This window comes from Abramis brama (genome assembly GCF_963993115.1).
Source record: "Abramis brama genome assembly, chromosome: 6".
In the NCBI taxonomy this organism is placed as follows: Eukaryota; Metazoa; Chordata; class Actinopteri; order Cypriniformes; family Leuciscidae; genus Abramis; species Abramis brama.
The window spans coordinates 26,278,170-26,302,114 of NC_139968.1; the positions used below are offsets into that span (position 1 = coordinate 26,278,170).

At 36.9% G+C, this 23,945-nt stretch overlaps 1 protein-coding gene across 2 annotated transcripts in view; it reads left to right on the plus strand.

The window, feature by feature from the left end:
- The first annotated feature begins 503 nt into the window (after window positions 1–503).
- The window catches only part of arhgef18b (rho/rac guanine nucleotide exchange factor (GEF) 18b), a 42,601-nt gene continuing 19,159 nt past the window's right edge, over window positions 504–23,945 (plus strand). The window contains exons 1-13 of one of the 2 annotated variants that reach the window (XM_084116209.1): window positions 504–644; window positions 4,298–4,419; window positions 4,890–5,344; window positions 5,506–5,656; window positions 5,820–5,934; window positions 6,364–6,415; window positions 8,361–8,405; window positions 9,101–9,178; window positions 9,268–9,379; window positions 9,863–10,052; window positions 18,277–18,341; window positions 18,521–18,563; window positions 23,615–23,765. In XM_084116209.1, the coding sequence (XP_083972335.1) occupies window positions 5,178–5,344; window positions 5,506–5,656; window positions 5,820–5,934; window positions 6,364–6,415; window positions 8,361–8,405; window positions 9,101–9,178; window positions 9,268–9,379; window positions 9,863–10,052; window positions 18,277–18,341; window positions 18,521–18,563; window positions 23,615–23,765 (1,169 nt within the window). In that variant the 5' untranslated portion in view covers window positions 504–644; window positions 4,298–4,419; window positions 4,890–5,177. Of the gene's footprint in view, window positions 645–4,297; window positions 4,420–4,889; window positions 5,345–5,505; window positions 5,657–5,819; window positions 5,935–6,363; window positions 6,416–8,360; window positions 8,406–9,100; window positions 9,179–9,267; window positions 9,380–9,862; window positions 10,053–18,276; window positions 18,342–18,520; window positions 18,564–23,614; window positions 23,766–23,945 lie in introns of those variants that run through there. The other variant, XM_084116210.1, reaches the window with a different exon arrangement.

The window sequence follows — 23,945 nt, forward strand, 5'->3', positions numbered from 1 at the left end:
TTTTACTAGTTTTTATTTATATAGTTTTTAAACACCCATATACTATAGTACTGAATGGTTGCCATACCATGGTATTTACATGATACTCGATTAAAAAACATAAAAAGATGCTCAGTGGTGTTATTATTTAAAAACCTCTCTATATTGGTTCGTCAAAAGAGAAGTACTGCAATTATACAGCAGGAAAGTCAGTAGTCAGTAAAGTGTGAAGAGCTGCTAGTTTTAACAAACTCTTCAAAAAGGGGTTTGTTTACCACGTTAACCACCAGTGTTTGAGTTCCGCTTATCTTTTCCAAACCCTGCACTCATTCGTGTGAAAATGTTGCAACTATCACATCATCACAGGCACAAGCAAAAAAACATTGGTTTTGTACAGTTTGAATTCTGACGTCCCTCATCAACACGTTTTGATGGTATCGCGTCTGAATAGAAGGGCCCCGTATGGTTGTTCATGTAAAGGCCATGTGCCTGTGCTAGATGTCAGTGTGAAGAGGAAGTTGTAGCAGTGTTGTGTGTTTTAGGCTGTGGTTAACGCAGCCTCTCTGCTCTTTTCAGACGTTTCAGCTGGCAGAAAGTCGGTTGTGTGAACCTCAGAAGAGGACGTTTTGCTAGTTGTGGATTGCTTTTTATCTCATTGGATTGGGGTGAGTACAAAAAAACATTTCGTTTTTTAGTTTATACACAAGAAGTGCTAATTTTAAACTGAATCTGTGCCTGGTAATTCATTATCTTATTCAGTTCTAGATAAGCTGAGATGCTATCATGCAATCTTTAGCTAATGGGTTTAACCTCGAGTTAAACTATGTGTTGAATGTAGTTAGGATATTTTGACCTACAAGAACTCAACATTATCTCAACTTGATGGATTTCACTGGTGCTTTCTGCCATTATTGCTTCATTGGTTTCATTTAAGGAACTGTCTAAGCAGAAATGCTGTGGTATAGTGCAGATCAGTGTGGTGCAACTGCATGACAAAGTGTAGGAAATCATACTTGATGTTGGTTGAAAAGAAAGGTAGTTTTTCAAGAGCAACCATCATTATGCTCTTTGGTGCATCACAGATTGTGTTTTCCACTTTCAGTCTTGTACGCCAGATCACACACAGTTGTACATTTCATTTCCGTCCATTTTGCAAAAAAGAAATTACCATGGTATTACTGTGTTTTTTGGGGGTGGTGTGTGTGATGGTATCAGACTTTGAAATTCATTTTTGTACCATGATTTTTATATGGTACTCCATGGTACTTCAAAGAATACCATGGTATTACCATAGTACTTTTGGTATTTGTATTTCTTTATTTGTACATTTTTGATAGAAATACAATGATGTATGAATATACCATTTACACAATACCTTGGTATATACATAAGCCCCTAATGGATTTGGGCATTTAGGCCACACTTAAAATTAAATTTTTTACATTTTACTACCATAATTTGGGATATTTCGGATTAAAACAAGGTTATCTAAAAGAAGAAATTATATTGGGAAGGACTTCATCCTCCAGGAATTGATTGGATGGTGAAAAGTGTCTCTATGGCAGGATATTGAAGGGGAGGGGTCTAAAAATAACTGACCTTGATGATGTCAGCAGAAAAGATGAACTTTTGCAAAACAAAACAATAATATGTAATAAGTGGGATTTAAGTATCCAAACAATCTTTGAAGGGACAATACCATGGTATTTACCACCTGATACCATCAATGTACCATGGCACCATTTTTTGTACCGTTAAAATTAATTCCCTCCTGTTCAGATCCAGCGGTGCTTCCTTTCTCTCTTTCATCCCTCCCACTCTCTGGCTGTGAGCCCCCACTGCCGTGCCTCTTGACTTTAAATCATATGTTAGTTAATCCCCGGCGGTTCTCTCCTCTGATCCTGCTGTGGGACTCTAGTTTTCCTGATATCTCGCTCACTAACTCCTCTGGGAGAGACCCGCACCGTCCACATGGCAGATCAACCTCTCCACAACTCCTGGCCCTCATTCTCATGGATGAAACGATGGTCCTTCAAAAGAGGTAGAGAGGATGATTTTTTCTTTCTGGATCTCTGGCATCTTTCTTTTTCACTCTTTCTTTGCTATTTCTGACCCCAAAACATGGTAGTACCTACATATATAAATATATAAACTAAATGCTTATTTTGAACTATGGTATTTTGTTTTGTGTTGTTTTTTTGAAGTGAACAAAATCAGCCATGTGTATCTAGAGTTGTGCAGTGGTGTGCTTGTCGTTTCATCCTTAAACTATAAATAGTTGAGAGTTGCTTTGTTTGAATGTGGTTGAGTATGTCACTGATGTGATGGTACACGAGTTTGTGGTCTGTCAGACCACTGCTGCTCAAGAGGACCGGTCACACTGCAAACGAGATGCATTCTTGCATGCAGCTCTCATCATTTGACTATGTGTTAACACAGACAAAACCGCATTTCACACTCTTGACGATTGTGTGGGATTGTGTTATTACAGTCATTTAGATCTATAACTGGAAATCACTGGACTCCAAAACTATTCAAATATAACACAAGCCTAGTGGATAGTGCATAATACTCTGAGCCATGAGCTCATTAAGTGATGTACGTTTAAATTTTGACACAGATACAAGAGAAAACAACAGAAAAAAAAACATGCTTTTAGCTGTTAGCCATTAGCACATTTGCTCCAAAACATTGAGCTTCTCTATCTTTTTGTCTGTCTATCTAGACAGTTAGACAGTTGGACAGACTCAAAAAACAGAAGAAGTTCTAACAGAAGTCACACCAGTTCAAAGTAGTGTACTCAAGTTACTTTTGATGGAAAGCATCTGTTAATGAAGCTCAAAATATTGTGTGCATTTTTAGAGAGGGTAACTTCATGGAGCTATGCATTGCTTTACAGCTTTGGGGTTGCCCCCGTAATCCTCTTGGAAAAGCTCAAGACTCACATAACATAATTCTGCAAATTGCTATTGGCAAACATTTAGCTTCCTCCACGGATTCGGCTACTCGGGTACATGGCACGGGTGAGCTATTTTGATTTTATTTAGACCAAAATACAATTTTGAATGTTAGTGTTGTGCACAGACATTGGAGTGTGTGAAATACAGAAGTTTTCTGTGGTAGACCTACAGTAACCCTTGTAAAAGCTGGGAGGCCCCTTTAAGTATTCATGTTGGAGCATATGGTAAGAAGGGGGCAGCCATAAAAGGATATTTGAACATGACAAGCATCATGGTGCTCTTATAGTTTACATATCACGTGTCTGATTCAGATACAAACCACCTCACCGCACTCAGACTCTGTCATTCGTCTAGGGCCGAGATGATTTACGCCAGAAAGTACTGTAGGCTTCATTCATCCATCGTTTAAGGACATGCGGTCGGTGAAGGAGAAAGGTTTTGCTTTGGACTTTGGTGTCTGGGTTTTGTCATAGTCCATATTATTGTCGTTATCAAATCAACAGGTACTCTGATATATATCTGAGAAAGGTCACTTCAGCAAAGGTCACAGTTCTGATGAGCCTTCATTTTACTCCAAGATAAGTTCTTAAGAGTTGAAGGAAAATTTAGCAGATCTCCAATGATGGTGATCCCAAATCTTTGCAGATCTCAAAAGATGGTGAACGTTGTGTCTATATTCGAAAATACAGGGTCTTTGGGGTTCTACAGTTGGTTATATGGCTATTTTGGAGAATAAGCAAGTTCATTTTCAAATTCATATGTTCCTCAGGTCGGCGAATTGGTTCCAAGTAAAGGAAAAGTCATGCATTTCTTGGTTCTTTGGAAGCATAAGTATTTAGATGGCTTCTTGAAGAACCATAGGTTCTCCTATGACATCAGGCTCTCAGCTATCATATACCTGCTATCAAACACAACACAGAGTTTTGCCTCTGTAAACTAGTGCTTCCATTTCACATCAGATTAAGATCTTCTGTTTACTGGGAAATGCTTCCAGGTTCTACTAACTCCAGCTGTGTGTTTATGTAATATGCTAGAGTTAATGGAAGCCACTGATAAGATCTGACAGTAGCTGCTTGAAGTTAGAAGGTTTTTATTTAGGGTATGCCGTCATACTGGCTATCCAGAACCATATCTCTATTATTGCTTTGTCACAATCCTCACAAATAAACCAGAGATATGATGTAATTAGACATCCAGAATCTCACACCACTCTTAATTAGTTTTGTCTGGTCCACAGAAAGTGACAGCAACAATATGTTTGATAAGGCACCTCATTAAAAGCAACACAAGAACAAGGGTTCTCACAGTTGCAGATAATATTCCTAGCAAAATTCATGGTGGAACTGTTTGTGTTTCAGCTTCAGACTGCAAACCATGCACTCAAATTCGTGCCCCGGTCTCAGCACCCAGTTCCTCCTCTTCCTTGTCCCCAGCTTCCATCCCAGAAGATGTCTTCTTCAGCAGTTCTACTGAGGACAAGGTAAGACCCTAAACATAACCTAACCATTAAACTAGGGGAAATGTTTGGTTGATGAGAGTGATGCATCAGCTCCTAACCCAATCTTAAACTTAACCACATCATTAGCCCTAAATCCTCAAACTGATTGGTTGCCAGTAATGTTGTTCCAAGATCATCAAGGATGTCGACCCAGCAAAATCAGGTTCACCAAAAATAGTCTATATGATTAGTGCACTACGTATAAGACTTCTGAATAGATTTCTGAGAGGAACAGACTGAAACTGAAGTTAAAAAAGTAGTGTAGATAAATGCCTTGGTTCCTCCATGGGGATTGTCCTGGTAACAGTATTGGATAAATGTGGCTGGATATAGTTGCCTGTGCTTTTTTCATTACACAAGAAGTTCAGCTGACTGCTTCCACTTTCAGTCCATGAATGACACTAGCAGGAGACTCGCTTAGACTTGACCTTGTTGGGGTTTCCCATTTTCAGAGGAACTTCTTGACTGAGAGCGACGAGTGCAGCAGTGAGGAGGACCTTTTAGAGCTCTGCTCTTCTCTGAGAGATTCTGAATATTACAGAGACTTGCAGCTCGGATCCACTGATGAACCAGACGTGCGACTTCCTGTCTTAACTGCACCTGTTTCTGACAAGGGTCTAACCCCTTTGGTACATCCGGTGTCCACAACAGAGAGTGGATCACGACAGGATTTCACAGAGTTCCACACCCATCAACTTGTCCAGATAGACCACTCTCTGAATTTTGCTGGAAGGGAAGCCATGGATCGCTTGGTTGCTATCAGATCTTTAGAGATCCAGAATTATCCGGAATCCGAGCAAGATGAGGACTCGGACACAGATAACCTTCCTACATTGGTTAGATCTATGTCCACGTCACGTAGACACAGCTGGGAAGTGCCAGTGTCGCCAATTGACCTGGGCAGAAGGTAAGACACACTTTTTCACTGGTCCCAATGTCTTAATGTAATTTCCAGAGCCAAATGCGATGTTATTTCCTGCAAATGTCTGAGAAGTATGTCTTCTGTTTTCTAAGTGACATAGTGACACTGTTGTATACATGTATGAAAACACTGTTTTATGTATGTAGATTCAGTTTAGACACCAACGACATTGACAGCGATGGGGAAAGAGAGGACCAGTGTTTGGACAAAAGTTCCCATTTACCATCTTCCTCCTTCTCCGAAAGCTCAGTGGAAGAAACGACCAGTGCTGTGGAAAATGAAAGCCCCCAAAAAACAGTAACTGTCCCTACTGAAATCTGTGTCTTAGTATGAACAGAGCAAAACATTCACATAACTCAATTCTGCAGGAAGGCAGTCCTCCAGGAGCTGGGTTGGCTACTCCTGCCATAACTCTTATTGATAATGTTTTCCCACTGTTTGTTTTTGACCATGACTGCAGCCGCCCTCACCAGCAAGGACAGTGTATTCCCGATCTGAAATTCTCGCGACTGATGAAAAGGTACAAGCTGACAGAGTCTCCCGCATACTGGAGACTTCCAAGCAGGCTGCCAGAGGTTAGTAAAATGATTCTACAATTAGGCAGACAAATCCAATCTGAAAGAATCAGGTTCTTGTGGGCTCTAGCTTTGAAGCAATCAGATACATGCAATGCTAATTCTGTGAGGGGGAATTCTAGGATCAAAACAGTATTATTTACCATTTTACCATCTTCCACAAATAGCTTCTTTATTCTGTAGTTCTACAGATAAACCATGTTATGGTGCATTCAAGAACCGAGATACTGAAACACTAATCTGAAGAACCTGTAATGTAACAGATCTTTTTGAGCCTCCAGGGAACCATGTAGAAACTCAAGAGTCCTATACAGCCATATATTGTTGTTACTTAGAAAACTGAACCTGAAGTTTTGCAAAGAACCATTAAAGAACCTTTATTTTCCATAGTATACATAGTCTTGACTTTGTGTTGGTTTGGAATTCCAGAAGAGCAGGAGTCGGAAGAGGGGCTGCAGCCTGTGGTGGGACGAAGTCATGTGTAAGTTTCCACATTTATGTTTTGCTGAAGAGCACCATAGTTGCTACCACACAATTATTTTGAGTCAGTGAAGCACAGTGGCTCAGTGGTTAGGCTTTAGCCTCATAGCAAAAAGGTCCCCGGTTTTAGCCCCGGCTGAGCCCTGGCTTGCAGAATGAGTCAGAATGAGTTAAGGGGGTCGCACACCAGACGAGAAGCGCCGCGTCACGCAGCGCCACATCTTTAAAATACGAACACATTATTCTCTATGAGTGTACACACACCGGCGGCGCCATTCGGCGTCTGTCCGCGGCGCCCAGCAACGGCTCAGGACGTTGTTCAAAATCCAAAATCCTGTGCGATGCCTCGAGTTGTCCTAGACGAGGCGCTGTGCTTCTCGTCCGGTGTGCGACCCCCTTTAGAATGATTCAGAATGAGTTTCCTCCGGGTCCTCCGGTTTCCTCCATAGTCCAAAGACATGCAGGTGAGGTGAATTGGAGAGTCAAAATTGCCTGTAGATCTGTGAATGTGTGAGAGCCCTGCGATAGACTTACCATCGGTTCAGGGCAGAGTCCTGCAACGGGTCGGGTACCCGCGGGTACCCGCATAAAAGTGGCTAAAACGGGTGGATTGTGACATTCCTAAAATTCACGGGCGGGGACGCGGGCGGATAATGAACTCCTTGCTGGCGGGTAACGGATGAAAAATATGTGCAATATATTTGTATGTCTAAATTACCATTACACATACGCAAATATGTGTTTTAGTCAGGCCGTCCTTAAAAATATTCTTGTTTGCCGTAACCCGACCGACCCTGTCAATTTAGGACCGACCCAATTATTTTTTTTCCCCTTTTTAGTCCGACCGACTTGCCGGTTGTGAACTTGTGTTAAGACCTACCGATTTTTTTTAAATTTTTTTTTACTCTTCAAACAACTAATACAAATGCAATAAAATGATATTAATTATATTTTAGTAAGCATTGTGTATATAAATTGCCCATATATAGGCCTACATACAAACATATACGTTCTTTCTTTTAAATAAAAACCGGTGGCGTCATCTATGATTATAAGGGCTGTAGGCTATATGTGAAATGAAACCGAAATCGCGACACTCAGGGCCAGAAGCAATTAAAACTTTCACAGAGATCTCAAACAGACATTAAAAACACCAAATATTAAGAATTGGCATATCAAGCAAAATAATATTCGATAAATGATCGAAAATCGTAGCCTATCTCCCCCTCCACATGCTCACCGGCAATGCTCCGACATTAAATTTCTCTGTACTGTATGTGTTGTAGCCCTGTCATTAAAAACGATTTAGTTTCATATTCATGTTTAAATAAAATAATATTTTTTTTAAAATTTCATGTTGATTTATATGAAAAGTGAAAAGCATGAATAAGATAAGATGATCCCGAATATCGGGAGACAAATGCAGTGGGCAGACATGATTTTGACCATTTCATTAAGTTTGTTTATGTAGAAAGCCTTTCTTTAAAGAGAATTTCGTTTTGTATTAATTGTATCTTAATTTTAATCAATGTTTCATCAACCAATTTCTTGGATTTAATAAATAAGAGGTAAATATAGCAGACAATAATCACGACACGGAGGCGCGCGTGAACTTGAGGCTCGTCTCTTAAATGAACCGAAACTCAGCGTATAAGCTACTTGCCTCACAGACCTGAGAAATAGAAATCATGAAATGTCTACTTTTAAACAAATTAAAAAAAAAAAAGTAAAGTAATCGTTGCATTTTTGCAACTTTTTGGGGCATTTTTCAGTTATGCTAAAGGAAAGCTATGGGAGATTTGACTCTAGCCCACCGGTGATGTAGTCTGCCCCTGCATGTGTGAGCTAGGCAGTAGATTTTGTGCTGATGGTTTATTTGGACAGCGGCCCGCCGTGTGCTCTCCCACTGCCACACATACTTAGCCTCGGTGTCTTGTTTGTCTCAGGCTGATGGTACAGAAAGTTCTACAGGAGCTTAAGCAGTATCATGGGTAAGTAAACAGTGTGAAGGAGCCTGCCATACCCTCCTACAAACTAACAACATTAACATGAGTGCCACTGGCCCTCGTTTGGTTTGCAGGCCCAAAATAGAAAGTTTTGTTTGTCACTCGCCTGTCTTGAAAATGTTGTGTTCGTTTGCATGTGTATGACGTATTTTATCTTCTGTGCTTACCACTCTTGCTGTATTTTTAAACCTGGTAAGGCTTTTCCTGGTTGAGACGTCCTTGTTTTATCTCAAAAACCTACATGAGAAACCAGAGCGTGCTTTTAACAGGGTCATGAAACATTTGCATAGAAACTGACGCTTCTAACAGCAGGCTAGCAAGAGGCTGTGTTCGTAATGGAAAACTAGCATACTGCATACTGCGCCATACACACTCCATACTTCTGTATACTAAATACGTTTTTTTTTTCTAAAAGAGCATAAGAAACCATTTAAAAAGTATGTGTGCTACATTGTGTGTACTGGCAGTCTGGGTAAGAGATGGTAAAAATTGACGTTGAGTTTTCAAGCATGTTGCATGTTGCAAAAAATTATGCATATACTGCATACTGCAAAATTAGTTGGACTAGTATGGTAGTATGCCATTCCGAACATAAAGTTTTCTTGTAGTAAGCAGCATACAAATGTGGCCAATAGAGAGTCTTAAATACTGAATTCATTTAATCCTGGATTTTTCCTCAGAGCTAAACGAAGAAATTCAAGCGTAGAAAGAAAAGCGGTGACGGGGAGTGTCACGTGGTACGAGTTTCTCGCCATTGGGTAAGTATTTGACCTTCTTTGACCTAATTTCTACTGCATATACTCTTGTTTTCTTAAATTTTAATTGGGTTTTGTGTGTGTTTTTGTAGAAATGACGAGGAAGAGGAGGATAGACCGGAGCGTCAGGAAAAAGGCACCAAAGTCAAGCGGACTCTGAGCTCACTGAGAAACCGCGTGACTGGATCCTTCAACAAAGACAAAGTAATCAAACACACGCTGACATTACTCATGCTCAGACTGTGTTTCTGCCGTGGGATATGATCATGTTCATTTCAGCAGAACTTTACTGCAACTTCTGTGTCCTTGCAACTTCCTCCTTTTCTTGAATGTAGCCTACTGTAGAACGATTTTAAACTTGCTCTTGCTGACTAGGGGGAAGTTTTAACCTGTTCTTTAAACCAGACAATGTGCCAATTGTATATTATCTATTCTATAATTTATTAATATTATCTATCTGTCTGTCTGTCTGTCTGTTATTTCTCTAGATTCACACACTTTTAAGTCATAAAAATTTAGCTATAAATATATGATATGTTGATATATATGTAGACATAATAGATTTAGATATTTAAAGGTTATATTTATGTGTTGTAAAATATGACCTTGACACGTTATAGACAAAAAAAAAAGTTTTTTAACTATCAGAAGATAACACTACACATTTCTTGATTTCTCTGTTTTCAGGGTAAGACTCGAGAGAAAGAGCAGCACAAAGAGAAAAGCAGAGAGAGAGAGAAAGAGCTGAGACAGCGTGAGAAAGTGCGGCGCCGCAGTGTGAGCGGCCATCAGCTCGAGCCTGGCTCATTTTCCAGCTGGGCGACATGTTCACTGTGCAGCAAGACCCTGCAGGGGAAGCATGGCCTGCAGTGTTTGAGTGAGTAACACAAACACACACGCGCATCTGCTCCGCTACTCATGCGACACGCGCGGCTCTGCTCCCACCACAGCGCATGTCACAGTAAACCCCTTCTTATTTTGATGAGGCTTTTGCATCTTTCATGGGTTTTCGTTAGATCATAAGGACTGATAGAGCAGCAGACACTTGACCTACTGACTTGTTCAGTCACATGATGCAGAGTTGCTTGTGCTTCGGCTGTTTTGCAACCAGCTTTGTGCTGCGGAAAACTAAAGGTTTGCGTGCAGATGGACTAGTTTGATATTATCAGGTTTCAGGTTCTAGTTTAAAAGAGGATGTTCTTGTTACTTCACCCTCAATTAAAATGGTCATTATTTATTAACTCTCATGTAGATCCAAACCTCTGTGACTTACTTTCTTTCATTTCATTTATTTCATTTGTTTTTTATTGGATATTCAGACCGCACTATTTCTTACAATGAAAGCAGATGGGGACTGGAGCTATCCAGCTCCAAAACAAGCATGAATGTGTAATAAACATAGTCTAAATTACTATATCACAAGTCTTTTGATGTCATATGATAAGTTAAGTGAGAAACAGATCAAGTTTTAAGAAATCAGACTACTTTGCAGGTGTTGTTTTGTTGTTTTGCAGCTTGACAGCTGCAGTCCCCATTCACTGTCATTACATGGAAAACAGCGGCCTGGATATTCTTTAGAAATGCTCCAAAACAAGCATAAATGTATCATAAATTACTATATCACAAGTCTTTTGGAGTCATATGATAATTGTGTGAGAAACAGATCAAGATTTAAGAAAATCAGACTACTTTGCTGATATTTTTGTTGTTGTTTTGGAGCTTGACAGCCGTAGTCCCCATTCACTGTCATTGTATGGAAAATAGCAGCCTGGATGTTCTTCAGAAATTAAGAAAGTAAGTTGCGTGGGTTTTAAATGACATGAGGGTGGTAAATAGTGACATATTTTAATTTTGTAGGTAATCTGTCCCTTTAAGAATCACTAAGTTGTAAGATGCCGGGTTATTACTTCAGCAGGCGTTGGTGTTTAATAATGACTGAAGTCCAAGTCACAAGTAAAGTTGTTTCAGTAAGTCCCAGATGATGTTCATTTAGAAACTATGAGTTCATTTGTTGACTGTTTGTTTCCCTATTTTGGGAAACCTTTTTTTTATATGTAATGCTTTGTCAATGTTGGAGGGGTGCAAGACTTACAGAAAAGCAGAAACAAAAGTGTTGTTGCTGTAACTCATTTGTTTGTTACGGTCCGTCACTTTAAAGTCCTCAACGGCATGGGAAATCCCCTCATATTTTATTCTATCAAATAAGAAAGTTTTAAAAATAGATATTTTTACACTTTTGGGTACATAAAGCAATATCTTTATTTTTATTTACTTAAAACTACTTGAATAAAATGTTAATATACAGTATAATAAAATATATTAATATTTCATAAAGTTTATGTATATTTGCATTAAATGCATTAAAATGAATTTATGAAATGAAATTTACGCACACACACATATATTATTATATAAAATGTATTCTCCACTGTCATCTCCAGTGTGGATGTCCTAAGAGTGACTCATGTGTTTATATTCAGAGTGACAAAAGCGCAATCACCCAGTACCAGCTTTAAAATTTGTCATTTGGTGGTGACTGGGAAATATTACATATGACTCTTTGCATGGCATTGCTTATTAAACAAGTCATGCTGATGTATTTCCTCAGACTTGAGGATTCAGAGGAAGGACCCTTTCTGTCCAGTGTTCAATTCATTTGAACCAGTCATGACCGTTCACCAGTACAGCTTTATTACATAAAGTAATCACTAGTGTGACGCTGAAATATTACACTAGACCACTGATGCCGCATCATATGCCATCATCTACAAATCACTTTTGATGGATTTGCAAATTATGGATTCAGACAGATGGATTAATAAAATGAAATTATGGATGGCTTCATCTTGTAAGTAAGGGAGATCAGGGCTAGTAACATTTCCATGGTTATTTGAAAATATTTGAAAATATATATCAAGTAGCCTATATGGTATATTTATTATATATATTATTTATATATATAAGGATTTTTTATTTTTAGGAAATATGGAAATATGGAAATATGGGAAATTAAGTAGATATAAATTAAAAAGATAAATACTGCACATTTATATTACTGCTCTATATAAATATATATATATATATTTATGCCTTCTTTAAATTGGTGGATGTGGTTAATCGATATTAATCGATTCTAAAATAAAAGTATGTGTTTATATAATATATGTGTGTGTATATATATATATTGCTATATTTATACATATATTATATGTGTGTGTGTGTGTGTGTGTGTACACATATATTATATAAACAAACTTTTATTTTAGAAAAATTAATTTGACAGCACTAACACATATATATATATATATATATATATATATATATATATATATATATATATATATATATATATATATATATATATATATATATATATATATATATGTGTGTGTGTATATGTATGTATATGTATGTTTTGGTTCCACATAACAAAGAGCTAATAAAAAGATTAAGATTAAACAGATAATAAAAAATTATTGTATAAACAAAGCTGATGAAGACATTAGAAAAATACATTAGAATAATGTACAAAAGTAAATTTACTGGTATTAGTATATTTAAAATACACACACAATTTCTATGTTTATGTATTTTCAATATTTCCATATTTATCTTTTGGTGAATCATAAATGATGGATGAGTGGTTGGATGGATAGAATATTTAATAAATATATAAAACCACATAACTATATATAATTTTACAAACCTCATCCATGGAAATATGAAGTTATATATAGAAGATATAAATGGTAAAATAGATTTTATAAAAGCATTTTCATATTTATATCTAAACAACTATATATTGTAGAATTATTCATTATTCATCGACCCATAGACACTTTCCACTCCATTCAGTGAAACTCGCGCCTGTCCCTTTAAATGTGGGACTCAGCCTGTGGAATGCGCCTCCTGTCCCATAATGCCGCGCGGCGCAGTGCAGGGACAGTCAATCTACATACATCAGTCGCGATTGGCGCTGCTTTTTTTTTTTTTTAGGTTGCCAAGTGATGCGTTGTGTTTTTGTGTGGCTGTCATAGTAACCTGAGTGATGTTTGAGGTGATGCGATCGCAACGCGCGTGACGGCGTCATAAACGGTGAGTTTGTTCAGCGCAACAGGTGTTTGCTAACAGAGCTAATAAACACACAGCAGCTAAAACGCGTTCAAACTCTTTACAAACGTCTGTTTTTTACTTCACGCAGGTGATAGTTTAGCTACAGGTGTCTCTTTTGAAACTTTTTAAATGACAGTCGCGTTAAAACAGTTGAGAGTTTGCTGAGAGGTCAGCTGTCCGCTGTGTTTAGTTTCATTGGCTAGTCAAGCAGGGCAGTGTTACGCAGGACTTCAAACGCTTACAGATGCGTTTTATTTGTTTTATTCAGGCGGCTTTTGTTCATACTCGTTCATTTGGATGATTTAATTCAATTAGGCTTTTGTGTTCAGCATAAAGATATAACATGTTTACAATATAACACCTGACTAATCAAAAATGACTTCAGGTTCCCACCAGAACGAGTTGCTAGGGTCTTCTGGATGGTTGTTCTGTGGTTGCTAGGGTCTTCTGGATGGTTGTTCTGTGGTTGCTAGGGTCTTCTGGATGATTGTTCTGTGGTTGCTAGGGTCTTCTGGGTGGTTACCTCAACCACCAACCCTCTATAGAACCATCTATAGAAGTCTGACAAGTTAGAAACAGGTTAACATAATAACTTAAAAAATAAAAGTGAATTGTAATCATATCATTTTATTAATATATTTTGGTTCTGGTTTAACATAAAATTATATATTTTTTGTAACAATGTGTTTAATATTACATTCTGTGTCATTATAATTCAGTCTTTGATTTTTTTACTGGTCTTAGTTTGGATGAATTTTTATTATACATTTTCTTTTTATAATATTGCTATAAAAAATACAAAATTAGGCATCAAGTATTATTATAATTTTTTGAGTTTCTATTTATTAACCAATTATTAAAAACTAAAATTTGACCAATGTTGAAATTTTATTGTTCATTTCTGCTTTTTTGACAACAACTAAACAGTTATTATATTATTACAACAATAGACATATGTAATGTAAATATTTTAATGTATTATTACTATTATAATAATAATAATTATTATTATTATTATGCCATTGTTTATGCAGATTTGCTTTTGTAATCTAAAATAGTTAGACAAGATCATATCATTATTTAGGATCTAACATTAAATTAGTTTTTTAATGTGACAGTGTGTTGAATATTACATCCTGTCTTATAATTATGAATTATTGCAGTCTTGCAATCTTTGCTTGGTCTGGGTTTGGCTGAAGAATTTATTAGATAATTTTATTTTAGTGCGGTCATATCGATTAATCACATCTAACATGGAAGTTTGTAAATAAATAAATAGATATGTGTGTGTGTATATATATATTACAAACTTTTATGTTAGATGCGATTAACAGCAATTAATCAATTTGATTTTCTATAATTTTTCATGAGGAAAAATGTTTATTATATTATTTATTATTTTTGAGTGTCTATTTATTAACCGAAAACAGTTATTATTAAAGACTAAAGATCAGCCAATGTTGGTTTTTATGACTGATATGAAGCAGATTATTTTTGTGCAGTGACAGATATGCATTTTATTATTAAATGTTTTAGTATTCTTGATTCTTGTGGTTTTGATTCTTGTTCTTTCTAAGCACTTTTTGGTCTGTTTTTGGAGGAGTGATGATGTTTCGGTTCCTTCTGTCCTCGTGTAGCCCTTCTTAGGCTGGTTTCTCTGGGGTTTTTCTGCACGGTCACATGCTTTAATTGCGTTTGGCAGTAGCCGCCCCGTTCAGGGATTCTCCCCCTCCGCATGCCTCAGGTTCACCTCGCTTTTGTCACACAAGCTCGTTTTATGTCTTTGTCAGAGCGTGAGTTAAATAACCACGTGTGGTTCTTCTTAAAAGCACTGTGTGCATTCGGCCCACGTTTACATTCCAGCGAGCGGATCATGTGATGTGATAACAGGATTATGATTGATCCTCGTGGAGTTCTAGTTCCTGTTCCGTGTTCAAGTAATTAGATGCTCTCTTGATGTCGACGCTGAGCTGAATGTGTTTTTGAATAAAGCCTCCTTAATGTTGATCATAAACAGAAGTCGTTTATTGCTAAAAGAATTAAACAGATTTGCTCAATTAAACTGCTTAATTACTCAAATAAATAGTAATTTATGTGGCAATTTAACCTCTGGCAATCAAATATTTGAGCTATATTTTATAATGTAGGTTGTTTTTATGTTTCTCATGAAGAAAAAATATCTAACTAAATATCAACCGATATTGCTTTTAATGGCAGAAATGATACAGATAATTTGGTAACACTTTACAATAAGGCCTCATTTGTTAACATTAGTAATTACACGGCTCTGTGGAATACTTGATTCTGATTGGTCAATCGTACCACTTGCTAGGAACATGGAAGTTTTGCATTTGGTGAACTAATAAAATATTAAAACTCAGTCAAATCAATATTTTGTATGCAGTTATTTAATTATGCCATCTAGTATCGTGGACTCGCTCTCTTTTGTTCCTTACAAACGCAGCTGCTACCATTTTGTGACTATTGTTTTGTACGCTGTTGGATTATAAGATACAAACGGGTACGATTTTAAAACAGTTTAATCTGAAATCAATATCTTTTATCTCCATAAGTATGTATGTGGCGAAATGCTGTGGAATGACTGTATACCGTATCTCTTAAATGTCTAGTTTGAACTTGCCGCGCTAGCAACTGCTCTCTCCGTGGAAGCTTTGCGTTTAAAGACCTAATAAAATTTCAAATTATTTACTTATGTGGCAAGTAGCCGTGTGACTGATAAGCAGGATAATGTACATCCAGCCGGTTGTTATCTCAGAATAAACCCCGACAGGGTGATGAGGATCCCGTCGCGAAGTGGAGCGGATGTACATTATCCCTTACTTAATGTATATGCATCAAATAAATTGAGTAAATATATTTTTTAAAGCAATTTTGTTACTTAATAAAAATTGTTACTGAAATAAAAATTTAATTTTGATCTTAAAAGCAAATTAGTAGGCTAAATGTTGAGATTAACATTTAATAAATGATGTAGAAGTATTGTTAATGTTAGATCATGTTAACCAAATTGTTACCGGTAATTTTTTTGTATCCGATTGCTGATATGCAGAAAAGATAGGGTTTTTTTAACGTCTATTTTATTTATTTATTAATTATCTATAAAACAATAACCCTGATCATTATACTACCACAATAAAGATGTATACATTATGAATATTTTAATATAACACTAAAAGTAATAATAATTATTATTTATATGCCATATTTATGTGTCCGATAACTGATATAGAGAAGAGATGTTTTTTGAAACTTATATTTACAAACTTTTATGTTAGATGTAATTAATCGATTTTACAGCACTTTTTAATATTATTTTTCATGAGGAAAAATTGTTGTTTATTATATTATTTATTATTTTTCTAGTTTCTATTTATTAACCAAAAACTCTTTCTTCAAATTGCGACTCACTTGCACAAAGCAAGTAAAGAGCGCTCCTTTTATAATCACTGGAGCTGTCGGTCAGTTCAGTGTGATACTATAGAAGAACAATGGTACATTTAATAAGAGTACAATATTTTAAAAATGTGCCTATAAAATGAGGCTTTTGCACGTTGCTGTTGTTAATAATAGTTAACTTTATCTGCATCTCAATTCAAGCTCAATGCTTTACTGTCAAATTTCCAATAAACAAACATGTAATATTATTAGTAACTGCATTTATTAATGCAAAACAATAGTAATTTCATGATTAAATTTACTTTATGGTTAAAGGGATAGTTCACCCAAAAATGAAAATTATATCATCGTTTACTCACCCTCAAGTTGTTCCAAACCTGTATGAGTTTCTTTGTTCTGCTGAACATAAAGGAAGATATTTGGGAGAATGTTTGTGACCAAACAGATCTTGGTCCCCATTGACTACCATAGTATATTTTTTTCCTACTATGGTAGTCAATGGGGACCGAGATCTGTTGATTACAAACATTCTTCCAAATATCTTCCTTTGTGTTCAGCAGAACAAAGAAACTCATACAGGTTTGGAACAACTTGAGGGTGAGTAAACCATTTTTGGGTGAACTATCCCTTTAAAATATCCACAGCGCTACCAAATCAGGTGCTGGCGCCGCCATCTGTAGAACTTAGTGGCACCGGTGCGCTACTGCTCTCAAATGTTAGTCTGAAGCCCTGAAAGTGCGTATTGACAGAGAAGAAGGGGGATAATAACCTTGTTGTCATAATTATTTAATATTTATTTGTTTTAGATAATAAATATGCCTGTTAAACACCTGAAACGTATAGTGGAAAGTTGGCGTCTCAGATCCATTCGGTAAAAACACATTTATTTTAAATTTCCCGAGATCTGATGCTGCGATCCGACCAAACCCGTGTCCGAGGCACTAGTCAAAGTTTTGGAACTGAACCCTCTCGGTTCAAACCCTGGGTTTTTGGATCCAAGTGGACCAGTGAAGACCTCTAGTGTAAACGCCTCCTAAATGTCCTCAAAGCCATAGAAATGAACTAGAAGCAACAAATTTAGATTTATTATGCTGTATAAGTTCATCAGATGTCAGTGTTTTCTGCCGTAATGTCCTGTGATGGTGGCATTGATCAGACTCTCAGTTAGCTGTGTTTTTAATTAGGTTTGTGGCTAAATGGATTGAATCAGTCACTTTGTGGGGTGAAAAGTGGAAAATGGCCCGCAGGGACAGGACAGAGACTTTTTGAATGGATAATGAGCACTTCTGAAAGCTCTTTACCCCCAATAAACCTGTGCAGATAGTTTGTTTGCACAGAGAAAAACAAAACACAGATTCATATCTGATCATCTGATTATGCTTTTAAATATCTGCCAGATTTCTTAGTGCATTATATTGTGAAACATAACGGTCTCGTAGCGTTACAATCCGCCCCAGTTCTTCGAGCCTTTCCATGTAATTTCAGTTTATGGGACAACCTACATGTTGGTTCTGATAAGGAAAGTGTTAACCTGTTTCTCTCTCTACCGCCGTCTCTGTTCGGGCCGACAGACTGCGCCGTGAACGTCCACAAGACCTGCAAGAACCTGCTGCCCGAGTGTAGCAGTAAAAGCAAGGTAAGATTCATGCACATTTATACATTCACATGAAATATTGAAAAGAAACTGGTATTAGTTTGGATCAAATTTAGCTTCTTAAAGACAATAAAAGGCTTTATCTTTGGTCAGAGGAGTGGCAGCTTGTGTCATTGTGCGGTTTGTTGTAAATGATAAACTGTGTTTTTTGCTCTATGCAGGTGCAAAAGTCGTCAAACACCGCAGCTCAGTCGTACAGTCAAGGTAAGCACATTTGCAGACTAATTACCATGGTTTTGGCATTAGATGGTGTGTGTGGATCATATCGCTTAACCAATGGCGTGTCGCTACTTGTGAAACAATTTTGCAGTAAATGTTTAAATTAATTTGAATTTTTTTAAAAATATCTTATGTTGAAGGTAGTTAAACTAGTCAAACTACCCTAAAATTAAGTTGGAGAGAATTTAAGGTGCAAGTCATGGGGTTTATATTTTATTTATGGGGGCAAAATGATTTCAAATCATATCAGGTTTTTTTTTTTTCTGTCACAAAAACTAGAAATTTACTCTAAATATCACCAATAAATATATAAGATAGTGATGAATGGGAGACTTAAAAAAAAGAAGTTATTTTGTAAAATGATTAGTACATATCAAATCAATATTATATATTTTTTGTTTGCGATAAAATCACCATAAATTGACACAATTGTATTTCAGTTTTAGTTTTTTCATTTTAGTACTTTTATTTTATTCCAGTTAGTTGCAAAGGCAACATTTTTAACTTATGTAAGTTATGTAATGTAATATATCTCATTATTTGCTGCAAGAGGTGTCTGGTAAATAAGCGTTTTCCCACTTGTAATCTGCCTGGTTTAGTTGACTCGTGCAGCTGCATGAGGAGCTTGTTTTGCTGTCCTCTCGTGTGTGTGATGGTGTGTTTAATGGACACTGGGCCGGCACATGCTGAGTCCCTTGATAGCAAATTAAGGTCATCTGGCTGTTTTTCCCTGCGTTTGCCATCGCCAGAGAAGCACTTAAGAGGTTAATCACAGTTCTACAATTAATTACCCCACAAATCTGATCAGGACTCACTGTTCGTGCTCTAGGTTTCACACAGGTTTGAACGGTTGCAGGATTCACATGTTAATAAACAGATATTAAAGTGCCCCTATTATGGTTTTTCGAATATTCCCTTTCATGCAGTGTGTAATATAGCGGTTTGTGAATGTAAATGTTGCAAACGAACTGCAAAGTTGTAAAGTCGAAAATGCACGATAAATAAAGTTATTGTCTCCCAAAATAAAGAATCGACTCTGAACCGCCAATACGAGTCGTTTTTAACTCGAATCCTACAGCTTTACGGTTCTACGTCACTAGACGATATATTTGCATAATGCCCGTCTATGTTGTACGTGTTCCGCCTGCGAACACCTTGACCAGCCCACAACAGGTTATTTTACTGACGACTGCTTCTCAAATCTCAGTCAGTACTCAGTTTATTTGGACCAACTTGCTCCTCAGAATCACAATCTGTAGGTGTGAATGTATATGTTTTTTACCGGGTGTTCAAAATACGTATTTTTGTGCTTTTATATTGTGTACATTTCTGGCTAACCGGCTAACTCACGTTATTACTTACTGAAATAATTCTGCTAAGCAGCTGTGGGCCACTATTACCTAAAACTGGGTCTATTAATGCAGATTGTCTGTCGTTCTCACTACTTTGAGTAAATATAAAGGTTGGAGCAAGATTTGTTTTACAAACGTTTGTTATATCAGTCATTCACGTTAGTATGGGTGAACATATGCACCGTAATTGTATAGTTCCCGCATGTGCACCTCAATAAATTAGAAATATGCACATCGTTTTGTTGATGGACATACACTTGTTAATGCTAATGGAGAGGAATCACAGTTGAAACATCTCATAATGTACCTCAAACTGAGTAGCGTACCACTGAGAAACGTCCTGCTCAAGTTGACCTTGCGATGGAGGTTCGTGTTGAATAACTAGTTCTTCCAATGTTTCATCATCGGACTCGCGCTCGGATTCATATGGTAAAATCGACGTCATTGTTACTGTCTTTACAGTGTGTATCACTGAGAACTGAGGAGCCCTTCAGACGGAGCTGCAGTTCAGTTATGGTAATGGACATTTAGCTTCCAAAACGCGCTGTACACGATTAGACCAATCACAACAGACTGTGCCATCTGGGGTCTCATTTATAAACCTGGCGTACGCACAAAACGGGGCTGAAAATGTGCGTACGCCACTTCCGACGCATAAGTTGTGATTTATAAAAACAAACTTGACGGGAAAATTTGCGCACCTGCACACAAACTCTGACCCATGCGTACGAACGTTTTGGAGACGGAGCAGTTTGGCGACACCGATGGTGAGCTGGAGTTAAGTGTCTTTTTGGTCACTTTTAGACAGAAAATCTAAAGAAAATTAAACATATACAGAAAGATAATACAAATATACTTTCACTCACCAAGCCTGTCACTTGAAGCAAATATCCATCCCTTCTTAAATGTCCGCGCCAGCGAGCGCGTTGGGCCGTTTAGTGCAATTGACGCAAATAACAGTTTAAATAAATAAAATAATGATTTAAACTGTTTTACTTCTGATATAAACATTTAGATTAAATATGCCATTCAAATTAATGGAGTTAAACACTTAAACATGAAATCATTACTGAGAAGTTACAACATTTTTTTATATTCAAATTCAATCAATATAAATATTTGTTGTGGATGCGATGTTTTTGAACACTTATCCTCTGGCATGCTGTGTTTTAATGTTTTAACCACAGAGATAATTGCTTATCATGATAATACCAGATTGTCTGAGAAAATAGTTTCGTGCAAATAATGCCCAAGGCCTATCTGTTTCCATTAAAAATATAAATCAATTAAAAATACAATTCGGCCAGTGGAAAAGATTTAGAAAAACTTTCTCTGAAATGTATTTTACACTATTTGATTTATGTATTCAAAAGCAAGGCAAGGATACGCAACTACTTGATTTTTATTAATGTAATGTGTCTTGTACCGTTAAACGTTATCACGTGGATGAATAATCATATGCAAATCATATGCAGATGAGGATCTGCATAGTAAAACTAGGCGTTGTAAGCTCCATATGTGGTTATTTCGGGGAGGAGACGCATGTGCGCACAATCTTCCGCTGACTGGGATTTATAAAGTGAATTCTGCGCAGGTTCTGGCGTACGAACGGTTTTATAAGTCTGAATATTTTTTTGCGTACACCATTTTTGGCTTTCGGGCGCACGTACACTTTTAGTAAGGTTCCTACGCACAGTTTTATAAATGAGACCCCTGGCCAATCAGAGCAGAGTAGCTCGCAGGAAGGAGGGATTTAGAGTGATTCATTTGATGAGTCGTTTGAAAATCATTGAAAAATGTGATGTGCAATGTATATTATGAGAAAATTAAAGTGTTTTTTGACTTTTGATGCATGTAAACCTGTTGTAGGAGACTCCAAAACGACATTAAGAACCTTTAAAATAGCATAATAGTGGCACTTGCAAGTCCTGAGTGCTGATTGGTTAATGCAACACATTCAGGCAGTGATCAAACTGATTGAGAAAGCAAGTCAAATCTAGCAGAATAGCGTTCCATGTACGTTGTTGGTGGCTTCCTCCTGCCTAGCCTCTCTTCACCTCTTGTTTTGTAAGATTTTGTCATGAAATCAAACCAGTCTGTAGACAGAAGATGTTCAGTTTGCCAATGTGGTTATTATTCCTGAGCTCTGGACATCTCGTTAAACACCTCCTGCTGTGACCGAGGCCGAGGTGGGAATTGCTTTAAGAAGTGCGGATGAAGCCTGTAATGCTTCACTCCCCAGGGGAAAACATCTGGAAATGTCTTCTTCACTCAGAGACTTCTGGAAGAACATCATCTTGTAAATGCATAAAGGGGCTGCAGCTGAATATTGGTGATTTCGCCACATGTATATCTGCATTGTTAATCGTACTGATGCACATCCATTTAACTGTCAGCACATCCATTTAATAATTTGATAGAGACCAATACAGATTTATTTTTGATGAAAGAAATGTAATAAATAAATGTATTTACTAAATGTTTGTTTTCTCTGAATGGGATACTAAAGAGTGAATTTATATAGTAATTTTTACAATTATTACAATTATTGTAAAATAAATAATACAATTATTTTACAGTGCTCGTCCAAGATAAGTCGATTTTTTTGAAGACAATTGAAAGAGAATTGCAATTGCCTGTTTAAAATGGCAATTACAAAAAATAACTAGGGAAGCACCGAAACTTTGGCCACCAAAAACTTTTGGCTGAGAATTATTCTGATTTTATTACATTCAATGTAAGCTGCGATTGATTGACATTTCATATTTGTATATTTAAAAAATATATATATATCTTATTATTACGTTTATTGTAGTTTTATTTAATTTGTTCCATTTTGTAAGGTTCTTGTTTAATCTGCTGCATAAGCTAATAAAGTTGAATTCATTCATATTTATTAATAATATAAAAAAGTGTCATTTATTAATAATATAATCAATTTGTAGATATTTTTTATAAAAAATAACAATAGATAAGAATATATTATTATTATTATTATTATTATTGTAATTTTATTTAATATAAATGCAGCATTTGTTTCAAAATGTATATTTTGTAAGGTTATTTATTATTTGTTTAATTTGCTGCATAGAATAGAATAGAATAATGTTTATTAATTAAATAAAATTATGATTTATTATTAATAAAAAATATTATATGTATCAACATTTTTAGACATATATAGATGCAACAATTTTAGTATTTTTTCTTTATAAATTAAAACGTGTTCAACAAGAGTTTATTATTATTATTATTATGTATTATCTGTCAGGTTCTCCCTGGAGATGGTAATTGAGCTTGATGGTTTACTTGCTCACACTAATCTGATTGTGAGACTTAGACTCTCAGCTGTTTCATTAAAACTTCCTCTGTCTCAACAGGGGAGCGATGGGGGGAAGGCGCATGCGTGATTTCTAGAACCCACTCTCCTCTTTTATAAGACCAACCGTCCTCTCAGTTAGTGTGGTCTCAGTTAGTCAGACATCATGGCACTGGCTTTACCCAGAGTCCGAGCTTCTCAGAGGAAGAGTGGTTCACGACTCCCGGCGTCCTCGGGTCTGTCCCGCAGACTCGGGGTCCGAGTCCTCCTCCATCGAGACTTCCTCACCTGCCGTTTCCTCGACTCCATGCCTCGCTCGGTTTTGAGGCACTGCAACCGCAATGACCTGTCTCGTTTCTCCGCAGCTCTGCGAGACCCCAGCTCTGCCCTCACTCCCATCAATGGCTCGTCCCGAACGTCGCGCTGTGTTACAGGTATGACCGTTCCGCCCAAAGGACACAGCGCCCAACCTGCCGCCTCCAGCAACCCTACAGTCAGCCACAACAGCAGCAGCGGGTGAGTCCTGTGTGTCTGCAGTCATGCAGTCTCATTACTTCACCAACATTAATTACTTTAGAAAGGAAGATAATTACTTTATCATCATAAAGCGATTTATGATAAAGGCACCTTAAGCACAAACTGGCTCCATCTCGTTTGCATAATATCATGTAACATTTAGTGTTAATATTACTGTTT